General features: G+C 42.8%; 1 protein-coding gene across 1 annotated transcript in view; it reads left to right on the top strand.

Annotated features, from left to right (window-relative positions):
• Positions 1–1,994: 1,994 nt before the first annotated feature.
• mcm8 (minichromosome maintenance 8 homologous recombination repair factor) overlaps positions 1,995–12,088 on the top strand; it is a gene marked incomplete at its 5' end in the record, with an annotated part of 22,757 nt that continues 12,663 nt past the window's right edge. Inside the window, 11 exons of the mRNA XM_083774275.1 lie at positions 1,995–2,241; positions 2,743–2,811; positions 3,815–3,897; positions 4,171–4,320; positions 4,722–4,819; positions 5,627–5,825; positions 6,587–6,672; positions 7,217–7,362; positions 8,653–8,727; positions 10,325–10,484; positions 11,716–11,746. Of these exons, the coding sequence (XP_083630401.1) occupies positions 1,995–2,241; positions 2,743–2,811; positions 3,815–3,897; positions 4,171–4,320; positions 4,722–4,819; positions 5,627–5,825; positions 6,587–6,672; positions 7,217–7,362; positions 8,653–8,727; positions 10,325–10,484; positions 11,716–11,746 (1,344 nt within the window). The remainder of the gene's footprint in view (positions 2,242–2,742; positions 2,812–3,814; positions 3,898–4,170; positions 4,321–4,721; positions 4,820–5,626; positions 5,826–6,586; positions 6,673–7,216; positions 7,363–8,652; positions 8,728–10,324; positions 10,485–11,715; positions 11,747–12,088) is intronic.

Below are 12,088 nucleotides of genomic sequence, written 5' to 3'. Positions count from 1 at the left end.
GATAGCCCAGCTACTGCAATGCAGAAATACAAGTATTCAAAATATAGGCTACTTTTATCTGAGTAAAAGTACAAAAGTATGCATATGTATAATGTTATCAAAATCTTCGTTGAATGAATGAATGCCCCATTACAACTTTTTGATTGATTGATTGAAATATTTATTAACAGTTTGTAGAATTTACAGTACATTTTAAGCACAAACTCAATACAAAGACTGTCAACTGTGAGTGGACGACCCAATTAAGCATTACACTTGTTTACAACAGGGTCCACATTGTTCAATTCATCAAAACATTTAAAGACATACAACCATTTAGAGACATACAAATAGACATTTCTATGTAGTTAAAGAACAACAGGAATTCATCATATGGGAAGCAAAAAAGGGAAAATATACAAGCACTGGGAAAATATACAATATACAGTGAGGGAAATGGGGTGGGGGGATTCAGATTTTACAGAGGCCAGTTTCGAATTGCAGCCATCCGTAGGTGCCCTTTGAGAGCGGTTTTGAAGGAGTCAAGGGATTCACATGTCTTAATGACTGTTGGTAGGGCGTTCCACATTTTGGTGGCATAGGAGCGAAAAGAATTTAGTCCCTTGTTTGTGCCGAATCTGGGTTGTACATGGTTTGTTGCACTCCCTCTGGTGTTGTGGGTGTGGACTTCGTTTACATTAAGGAAGTATTTAGACAGGTACATGGGTATCTTGGTGGTGTATCGAATCTTGTGGACCAGACCCATTGCAAGATGCTGTACTCTGTCGACGACCCTAAGCCATCCCAGCCTGTCAAAGTGGGCAGGGGTGAGGTGGGTTCGGGGGGTGAGGCCAAGTAGGAGCCTGACCAGTTTGTTTTGGGAGGTCTGGAGCCTTGTTTTAAGGGCCTTTGAGGTGCTGTGGTACCAAGAGGTGGATGCATAGTCAAAGAAACCTTGTACGAGGGCTCCTGTTAAGGTCTTCAAGGTGTTTTTGCTGACCAGTGAGGAGATCCTGTAAAGGAATCTTGTTCTTTGATTGACTTTTTTGATTACGTTGGTGGCCATTTTATCACCGGAAAGATTAGCCTCCAGGATGGAACCTAGGTAGGTAATTTGATCTTTTCGTGTGATAATATTGTCACCCACTCTAACCAAGAAGCCATCTGCCTTGCTGAGTTTACTATTTGATCCGAAGAGGATGGATTCAGTTTTTCCCAGGTGTAAGGATAGTTTGTTATCAGCGAGCCAGGTGCAGATTCTACTCAAGTTTCAAATGTATCTTTTGAAACTTCAATTAAAGTGCAAACACCACCAACTTGTACTTGTAATACTTGTGAATGTACTTACTTTCCATCACTTATATTGGTTATAGTTGTATTCCATTTAAATAATAATAATATGTACAGCATAGCAATACACCACACATACTGTAGACATTCTCTGTTAAAGGCTAGTCTTGTTACTACAATGTAATATGGAAACCAGAACAAATACATTTTACTCGTATGTACCCTGCACACAATTTCACAATTTTTGTAAATTTGTAACTAATTATATTATTATTTTTAATTATATTAAATACTGTGTTCATCAGTCACTTTAATGTTGCAGCTGGTCAAGTTGGGGTGGGTTTAATTACTTGATCTGCTGCTGTTGCTTATCATACTGTTACTGTATAATACAGTAACACAGAAACTAGTATTCTAGTTTCTGTGAAGCACTACATTATTTTCTATGTACATAACATGACCATCACCCTGTCATTTGTTCACTGTACTGGTATTATAACCAATTATAACCATTGAGCATCCCTATTTTGGATACGTCGTTATAGTAACAATAATTGAACATTTTCAACAAGAATTCAGATATTGTTCTAAAATAAAAGATCTACAAACTCACTACGCATCGCTTCTATGAGTGAGGTCTCCCTTCAAACTGTTTCAGTCATTCTCCATCTTTCTGCAGTCTCTTTAATAAAATACTTCTCATTCTGTCTACTCTCAGGCTAAAGATGAGCGGAGAGCATTCTGGGAGAGGCTCGACGACGTGGAGGGGCTCGAGCGGAGCATGGAGGAATGAGGGAGGAAGAGGAGGGTGGAGGGGAGGGTCTGGAGGAGGATGGAGAGGAGGGGGAGGAGGAGGAGGGGGGAGAGGAAGTGAGTGGAGAGGAAGGGGGAGTAGGCCGTGGAGAGGTGGAGGAGGAGGAGGAGGAGGAGGAGGGGGGAGAGGAGGTGGCCAATACCTCAGCAGTCAGCGAGGTGAGTTCAGTCTTCCCACAGTTGTTGCTAGGGCTGGGAAATATATCAATAATATTTATATAATATCGGTATTGTGATAAGAGACTAGATATTGTCTATTGTCTGGGCGTAATGTTGTGATATGTTGTGATTGAAGTGCTGTCTTATCCGGGTTTTAAGTGAATTGAAGTGAAAATATTGAAGTGATATTTGACAACCTAAAGTGTTGAATAGCTCTATATTCGCCTAGTACATTTCTGGATCCGGAAACAAATTGTACCGAAAATTCATCAAGGATATGCAGGATAGAGAAATTGCACAGTTCACTTTCAACATACCGTAATTCTTTTCGAAATAGATGATCTAGTGTGAACTTGTAGTCTGCATTTTCAAATTATAAAATGGGGCTTAAGCCAAGGGTCTTACATGCCTGTAAATCCAGTTCCATTGACGTTTATGATATTACATGATATTACACGACTGTCAAGTAATTTCTTTTGCTGTCACCCTGTTCTTCTACAGTAGGTGCGTGCCAGTCCACTCTAGACCGGCTGTGTCCCTATAAAGGATGGGCCCTCTACTTTACAGAAGGTACTGTAGACCTGTGGGTCGGTATTAAAAGACTACACATTATTATGTTGAATAATTGAATGCAAAACGATAGATTCTTTACATCATTTAGTACAATGTATTGGTACATCCACAAGTGGCACAGAGTAAAAAGTGGACACGATTGCATATTGTCTCTGTCGGGTGGAAACCTCATATGTCCAAAAGTATTACTTTTCAGGATTCAAATTCTAAAATATAATATGTAACAGATAGTTTGAGCTTGTAGATCTGCTACTTTTGATGCTTTTGTGTGACGCTGTGGTATGATCAAGTAGGCCAAAAGTTACAATTTGGAGATAGTTGGTTTCTGCCCGACTGCAAATTAATATTAGTAATGTGCATGGCATGTTATAGTAGAGATACTTTTGCATTTGGCATAACCAAATGAGTTGTACACTAGCCTTCATTGGCCTGTCACAATTATTATTACACAATAGACTGATTGGTGATTGCATATTTCCATTATTTCCACGACCACGTCATCCACGCACTTAACCCATTCTGACCTGAGATCAGATTCATACGAGGTTTCCACTGGACACACACTGGTCTGATTAACCCATTCTGACCTGAGATCAGATTCATACGAGGTTTCCACTGGACACACACTGGTCTGATTAACAACTTCCGACCTGTCCCTAATTTGGTCATTTAGCTATCACCGGAACACTTTCTCAGATTCTACATGGGCTATTTTAGCTTCTTTTGTGTGATATCGTTGGGCATTATTTACCAAAAAAACCCACGAGAAGTTGAAATTATTATGGAGATGCAAGGTTCTGTCCAACAGTGACTATACTAGAATATTGGTCTCGAGTCTCTCGACCATTTCAATGGATATTTCCCACAGGAGTACTGGTTTTGTGGTGTGTGAATACGTCTTTTGATGGTGGTGGTGCTGATGATGGTGTGTGTGTGTGTGTGTGTGTGTGTGTGTGTGTGTGTGTGTGTGTGTGTGTGTGTGTGTTTTGTTTCTGTGCAGGCTTCATTGAGAGCGCACCATGTATGGAGAAGATCAAAGTCTTTGAAAAGTATTTCACCTCCAAGATTCACCTTTATGACAAGGTGCGTCTGTCCGCCCGTCTGTCTGTCTGCCTATCTGTATGACTAACTGCTTGATCTGCTGTGTGTAATTCTGTCAGCACAATCACTGTGATGTTAAAATGAGAAAAGAAAACAAGACATTTATATGAATGGAATTTGATTTATAATAGATTGCACTGCTCTCATGGTGGTCATAAATAAAATACATACATTGTGTGCGAGTGTGTGTGTGTGCGCGTGTGTGTTTGTGTGACACTGTGTGTGTGTGTGTGCATATGTGTGCACGTGTGACAGGATGAGATAGAGCGTCAGGGCAGTGTGCTGGTGGATTTCCAGGACCTGACAGGGAACATGTTGGTGCGTGACGCGCTGCCAGAGCTGTCCAACCAGCTGAATGAGCAGCCAGACAACATCCTCAACTGTCTCGGGCTGGCTGTTAACCAGGTGTGCAGCACGCACGCACACGCACGCACGCGTACACACACACACACACACACACACACACACACACACACACACACACACACACACACACACACACACACACACACACACACACACACACACACACACAACATGAGTCTCCATGTCTCTCCAGCTCTTTATTAAACAGAGAATGCATATTCAGGTATACCATTTTTATCTTCTTTTCCCCTCTGTGTGTCAATAAGCATATGCATCCAGTTTTATCTGATTAGAATTTTGACCATAGTCCGTATAACCTTCTGACCAATGTTTGGATTTATTATGTTGCACTTCTTGCGCAGATCCAAATAAATTAATCTCTCTCTCTGTGTTTGTGTGTGTGTGTGCGTGTGTGCATACATGCGTGCGTGCGTTTTCAGGTGTTGACCTCAGACCTTGAGAAACAAGCTGCAGAGCTGCAGGGGGAGGAGCTACCTGGAGCCACGCCCATCATCAGCATACCTCACATCAGTGCCAGGTGAAACCCAAACCTACCCATTTACGCCACAGATTAAAATAACCTCTCCCTTCCTGGCCTCCCTATTCATTTTGACAGTGTTATTATAGCGTTGTTGTTGTTGGGGAGAAACCTCTTATTTCCATATTCATTATTTTTGTGTTTTGATAAATTATTGTCTGACCTACTTGATCATACCACAGCGTCACACGCAAAAGCAGTAGATCTGCAAGCGCGAAACGTGGCGCGAAGCGCTTTCTACGAGTTCAATTATTGTTAAACATGACATCTGCATTACTTAACCCATTCTGACCTGAGATCAGATTCATACGAGGTTTCCGCCGGACACACACTGGTCTGATGAACCCATTCTGACCTGAGATCAGATTCTAAAAATGTCAGTCGTTCTTCGATTTTTTCAAAAAATAGCAGACCTACAAGCTCGTATCGCGCCACTCGGTGGCGCGATATGAGCTTGTAGATCTGCTATTTTTAAATAGCTAAAGCACGACGTGATGCCGACACCAAAATGGGTGCCCGGTCAGAATGGGTTAAACATGACATCTGCATTACTTTAATTTACAAGAACAGTGTAGACGTCTTGTAAATTAAGTAATGCATAATTATGTACACAATTAAGAGAATATAGAAGAATTGTTATTTTGATCATCGTTTATGGAATTGTGAACAAACAAACAAAAATCGTATCCAACAATAACATAACAAGTCTTGGGTCTGAGATGCTAAAATCTCATCAATCTCATCCGCGACTCAAATGCTGAATAAATGATTGACCTCGACAGTCTGTCCCTCCTGTCTCTCCTCCAGGCTGTATAACTACGAGCCGCTGACGGCCCTGCGGACGCTGCGCGCCAGCGTGTTCGGCCGCTTTGTGTGCGTGAGAGGCACCGTGGTCCGAGTCAGCAACATCAGACCCCTGTGTGCCCGTCTGGCCTTCCGGTGCCAGGGGTGCTCTCACACACAGGCTGTGACGCTGCCCCACGGCCGATACACGCTGCCCACCAAGGTGCACGCACACACACACACACAGGCTGTGACGCTGGCCCATGGCAGATACACACTGCCCACCAAGGTGCACGCACGCACACACACACACAGGCTGTGACACACACACACACACACACACACGCACAGGGATGGGACGATAATTTACGATCTTTCTCAGGGCCACTTCAACACTAACTCTGGGGGAGCCCGGGATCGAACTGGGAGCCTTGTGGTTCCCAAGCAGCCACTCTCCCCCCCCCATGTTTAACCCATTCTGACCTGAGATCAGATTCATACGAGGTTTCCACTGGACACACACTGGTCTGATTAACCCATTCTGACCTGAGATCAGATTCTAAAAATGTCAGTCGTTTTTTTAGATTTTTCAAAAATAGCAGACCTACAAGCTCGTATCGCGCCACTCGGTGGCGCGATATGAGCTTGTAGATCTGCTATTTTTCAATAGCTAAAGCATAACATGATGCCAACACCAAAATGGGTGCCCGGTCAGAATGGGTTAATTGATAAAACAAACTTGTAAACAGCGCACTTGGTACGCTCTTATTTCACTCTACAGTACACAAATAGCAGATCTACTGTACAAGCTCAGAACTATTTTTGGCGAAGGCCCCATTAACTTACACTACTATAGTTGATAGAGGATTGAATGCATGCTATGTACTAGTAGTGATTTATATTCACTATGTTCTGTGTGTGTGTGTGTGTGTGTGTGTGTGTGTGTGTGTGTGTGTGTGTGTGTGTGTGCGTGTGTGCTCTTAGTGTCTCGGGCATGAGTGTCGCAGCCGTTCCTTCATTCCCAATAGAAGTTCTCCCCTCACACAAACTGTCGACTGGCAGACCATCAAGTAGGTACACACACACACTCACACTCACACTCACACTCACACACACACTCACACACACACACACACACTCACACACACACACACACACACTCACACTCACACTCACACACACACACACACACACACACACACACACACACACACACACACACACACACACACACACACACACACACACACACACACACACAATTGATTTCAGTTATTTGGATTCCATAATAGTCAGCATGAGTTTGTGTCACCGAAATAGGCAATCTACAAAGCTTATTGTCCAATTACTAATTACTTATTCTCAGTAATTAGTTTTAAGATTAAAGCGTATTTAAAGTGGTCAAACTAGCGATAGAATACACGTCCAATCATGCAGAAAATCCTATTGAACTCGGATATTTCATAAAAGCAATGATCAATGCTGCAATTTCGTCAACTGGCTGCCTGACCGTATATGGCTACCAAAACATAATCATCATTTCACATATTCTGCTTGGTAATGAAGAAACACGTATTTCAGCGTACATTGATTGTACCTTCCATGTCGACACAGGGTGCAGGAGCTGATTGGTGGGGAGCGGAGGGAGGCCGGACGAATCCCGCGCACCGTAGAGTGTCACCTGACCTCCGACCTGTGTGACAGCTGCGTCCCCGGCGACACGGTGACGGTGACGGGGATAGTCCGAGTCACCAACGACGGTACATGTGTCTATATGTCAACGACGGTACATGTGTCTATATGTCAACGACGGTACATGTGTCTATATGTCAACGACGGTACATGTGTCTATATGTCAACGACGGTACATGTGTCTATATGTCAACGACGGTACATGTGTCTATATGTCAACGACGGTACATGTGTCTATAATGTCAACGATGGTACATGTGTCTATATGTCAACGACGGTACATGTGTCTATATGTCAACGACGGTACATGTGTCTATATGTCAACGACGGTACATGTGTCTATATGTCAACGACGGTACATGTGTCTATGTCAACGACGGTACATGTGTCTATATGTCAACGACGGTACATGTGTCTATATGTCAACGACGGTACATGTGTCTATATGTCAACGACGGTACATGTGTCTATATGTCAACGACGGTACATGTGTCTATATGTCAACGACGGTACATGTGTCTATAATGTCAACGACGGTACATGTGTCTATATGTCATCACCTCTTCAGACTGTACACAACAACATTGTTCTGTACTTCAGTAAACAGAGCAACATACAGTTGTATACATGTATGTACACCATTGATGTGCGGTATACTCTCTATGTTGGTTTGTTGCGGGTATCCGCACATTTCTAAAGTGACAATTTAAGGACTTTTACAACCTATTTAATACCTTTAAAGACCCTTTGTAAACAAGGGTAAACAACAATAGTATCTATCTGTATCTATAAATGAATCAATTTTCTGTATGCATGTACTATGTACGTACTTCTGTAATCCATGTTACTCAAAAAACCGTTCGCCCGATCAACTTCAAATTTGAGTCTGTTGAATTTCGAGTCCGTCGGATAGCCGGTTGTCCAGAACCAGCACAAAAGCCTCTGCCCAGGCTCTGGACAGGGCCCAAATTGCCAATTGATCGCACCTGATCACCCCTAGATCTCCATATATGGAGCTGGCCTGTTCTCTGACATCACAATGTGGGCAACCTCGTCCTTAATTGCCACTTCATGTCAGAAAGGTTGCCGACCCCTGGCCTTATATAAGGCCAGAAAAGGAATACAGACATAATTCTGCATAGAAAAATCATTGCATAACTGGGTGTGCCATGCATTTGCAATCATTCACGAGTAGGCCGGTGCCCAACTGTTCTAGTACTAGAAAAATGGTCAAACATTGTCCAAATACTCGTATTTCACATAAGAAAATGTAGAAAATAGTGCAGAGGTGTGTGATGGGGGTCTGTGGCTAAATATACTGTGATTTAACACTAACGCTGTGTGTGTTCTGTGGGCAGGCAGCTCCAAGGGCAAGAAGGACCAGTGTATGTTCCTCCTCTACATTGAAGCCAACTCAGTCAGCAACAGTAAAGGTGTGTGTGTGTGTGTGTGTTGCTTTCCTCTCATCGTCTCCTATTCCCTTGTCGTCACCTGTCTGTCAATAAACTCTCAACCTTCAATATTTTCGACCTTTTTCTGATTGCTTAGAATTTCTTATGATGTTGGACATTGAAGGGAAACTGCGCCCGCAAAATAGAGTTCTCAAATTCTGCCCGAACTCGACCCTACCCAGGCCCGTTCTCTACTGCAGAACGACTAATTTACCCATAAAATGTAACTTGTACAGTACGTTGCGTGATGCCATTCCAGTGGTGAAAGCGGTGTTGTTTTACCCCAAGAATGAACGGATGATTTGGCCACGCCCCAAAATACCGTCTCTAAGAATTCCATCAGAATTGTCACATCACATTTTTACAGTGGATGAAACATGATATTTCGTGTACAGTAATGCACAACTGGTTTATACTCTTACTGTACTATTTCCATGATTTGTTTAATAACTTGTAGCTTTGTAGATGTATTCCTAGATCTGTGGCTCTCAAACTATTAAAGGACCACTTCACCATTTTTCAACCTATCTTCATATAATAGGTCCTCACTAATAATCATGATAAAATGGCACGATTCTTTTCTACTCAGTCTGTGTCTCATAGGAGGGCTGTGGGCAGTTTAGAAACCGTCTTCCAGTGACATCATCATTAGGCAGATTATTTTTTAAACAAGATTTTTTTATAAAAATGTTTAGATTTTCATTATCGTGAGAACGATGGCTTCCATTTTCGCATTGCAACTTTTCAGGACTAGAAAGCCTGCAGTTTTTATTAGCTTGTATACCCCATCGATGATGTCACTGGAAGACAGTTTCTGAACTGCCCACAGCTCCTCCTATGAGACACAGACCGAGTAGAAAATAATTGCACATTTTTTTCTTGATTTTTAGTGAGGACCTATTATATGAAGATAGGTTCAAAAGTGGTGAAGTGGCCCTTTAAACATCAAGGACCACCATAGCTCTTGAGAGGGTCCATTTGGAATCCCGTCAAGGAGCACGGAGTGTCCCTGGAACCCACTTTGAGAACCACTGTCCTAGATGAAATGACACACTGGTATCGGATCGGTACTCTGTATCGGCCGATACGCAAGTCTATGTGTATCAGAATCACTATCAGGAATTAAAAACTGGTATCGGTACACATCTAGGTGAAATTATGTAAGATCGCCTCATAACAATGAGAATCATGTTCAAGCTTGGCAAAGTGTGCTTTTAATTGTGTGCTAAGCTATATTTTTTAACAGTCGTGAGGATTGTGTGGTTGGCTTACCCATTCTGACCGGGCACCCATTTTGGTGTTGGCATCATGTTATGCTTTAGCTATTTAAAAATAGCAGATCTACAAGCTCATATCGCGCCACCGAGTGGTGCGATACGAGCTTGTAGGTCTGCTATTTTTTGAAAAATCAAAGAACGACTGACATTTTTTAGAATCTGATCTCAGGTCAGAATGGGTTAATCAGACCAGTGTGTGTCCAGTGGAAACCTCGTATGAATCTGATCTAAGGTCAGAATGGCTTAATATCCCGTGTCAAAAGCGTTGATGTTGTCGTCGTCGTTTTTTTTTTAATTTCCAGGTCCGCGGTCAGCAGCGGGAGGAGGAGGTCGGGGGGAGTCGGGCGACAGTGCTTCCGGGTCATCTGGAGGTCATTCCGGAGGGGAGGAGTTCAGTTTGAAGGAGCTGTACGCCATCCAGGAAATCCAGTCCCAGCCTGACCTGCTGAGGCTGGTAGTACAGTAAGACTCCCATGGTGCTACTGTACACACCACCATAACACAGCCTACTGCTGAGGCATGTAGTAAATTGTTGTACATTTGGGCATTTTTGGAACTTATCGTACAGATATGTTAATTATCGTACACCTGGCAGTGGCAACACCGCTACTGTATACCGCACCATAACATACTGCTGAGGCTTGTAGTACAGTGAGACTCCTGGTACTACTGTATCTGTATTCTAGCTCCATGATTATCGTTGCTGACGGGCAGAAACCTCTTATCTCCATAATTCTAACCTTTTGTGTTTTTGTTCGTAAATGAACACCCTACTTGATCATACAGCGTCACACGAAAGCACCAAAAGTAGCAGATGCGCAAGCTCGGAATGCGGTGCGAATGGACACGTTTTGAGCTTGTAGATCGGCTACTTCTGGTGCTTTAGCATTTGGATCCTGAAAAGTAACAGCTTTGGACATATGAGGTTTCCACCCGACAGACGATAACACTGATTCGTTTTGCTGCTTTGAATGATACGATTATATGCTATAATTTATACTTATACTGAAAGATCAGCAGTTCTCAAAATTGCAAGGGCCCCCAGCTGTATGCAGTATGCCACGGACCCCACCAAATGGTTAAAAGCAAACCCTTACGGATTAATTTGGTTCCACTTGTACATTCTCAGAGTTACGCACCTCTAAGGGTCCATTTGGTTCCTTACTCTGTTGAAGCACTTGCATCCTCCTCAAGGACCCTTAGGGCCGATTCATACTCCTATTTTACCGCTGTTTCGGCGCTGTAGTGCCGAAATGATTTCGGCTCGTCAGTCATTTTCAGTAGCACCGAAGAGACGACTTTAGGACGGTACCCCCCCCCCCCCCCCCCGAACCTCAAATGACGTCACATTGTAGGCTCTACAGCGCCGAACAGACTTTTATTCGGCTCTAAAATAGGAGTATGAATCGGCCCTTATGGGTCCCCAGACTCTCGCCTTTATGAACCACTGAAATAGGTGTAAAACCTTGTGTACACAGAACATTTTAGATGCTGGGAAGTATTGATCTAAATTAATGGTTAGATTATATTTGAAAGAGTTAACTTTTTTTGAAAGGAAAGCTTTATGATTATGCTATGTTCAACAGTGTGTTAACACAGCACTTGTTAATATTGCTAAATATTCTTTCTTTCTTTCTTTCTTTCTTTCTTTCTTTCTTTCTTTCTTTCTTTCTTTCTTTCTTTTCTGTTTCAGCTCTCTGTGCCCTGCAATCTATGGACATCTGGTAAATTGGATTAAATGTATTACTTTTTTTTTAGCCTACTTGAAGTGGTCAAACTAGTGAAAATAGCAGTAGCAATATTACTAAAACATCATCATGTTACATATTGTGTTAATTGTCTTGGTAAGGTAACAGCAGCTGGGGCTCAGGGGTAGAGTGGCCGGATGGTAACCGCAAGGTTTCCAGTTCGAACCCGGGCTCCCCCAGAGTTGGTTTCAAAGTGTCCTCGAGGAAGACACTGAACCCCTAATTGCTCCTGATGTGCTGGTTGGTGCCTTGCATGGTTACTGCCGCCATTGGTGTATGAATGTGTGTGTGAATGGGTAATGCACAATGCACAATCTA

The sequence above is a fragment of the Protomyctophum parallelum genome (genome assembly GCF_964188405.1).
Source record: "Protomyctophum parallelum genome assembly, chromosome: 10".
NCBI classification, from domain to species: domain Eukaryota; kingdom Metazoa; phylum Chordata; class Actinopteri; order Myctophiformes; family Myctophidae; genus Protomyctophum; species Protomyctophum parallelum.
The sequence above is the reverse complement of the archived record's forward strand: the minus strand, read 5'-3'. Positions and strand labels throughout refer to the sequence as shown.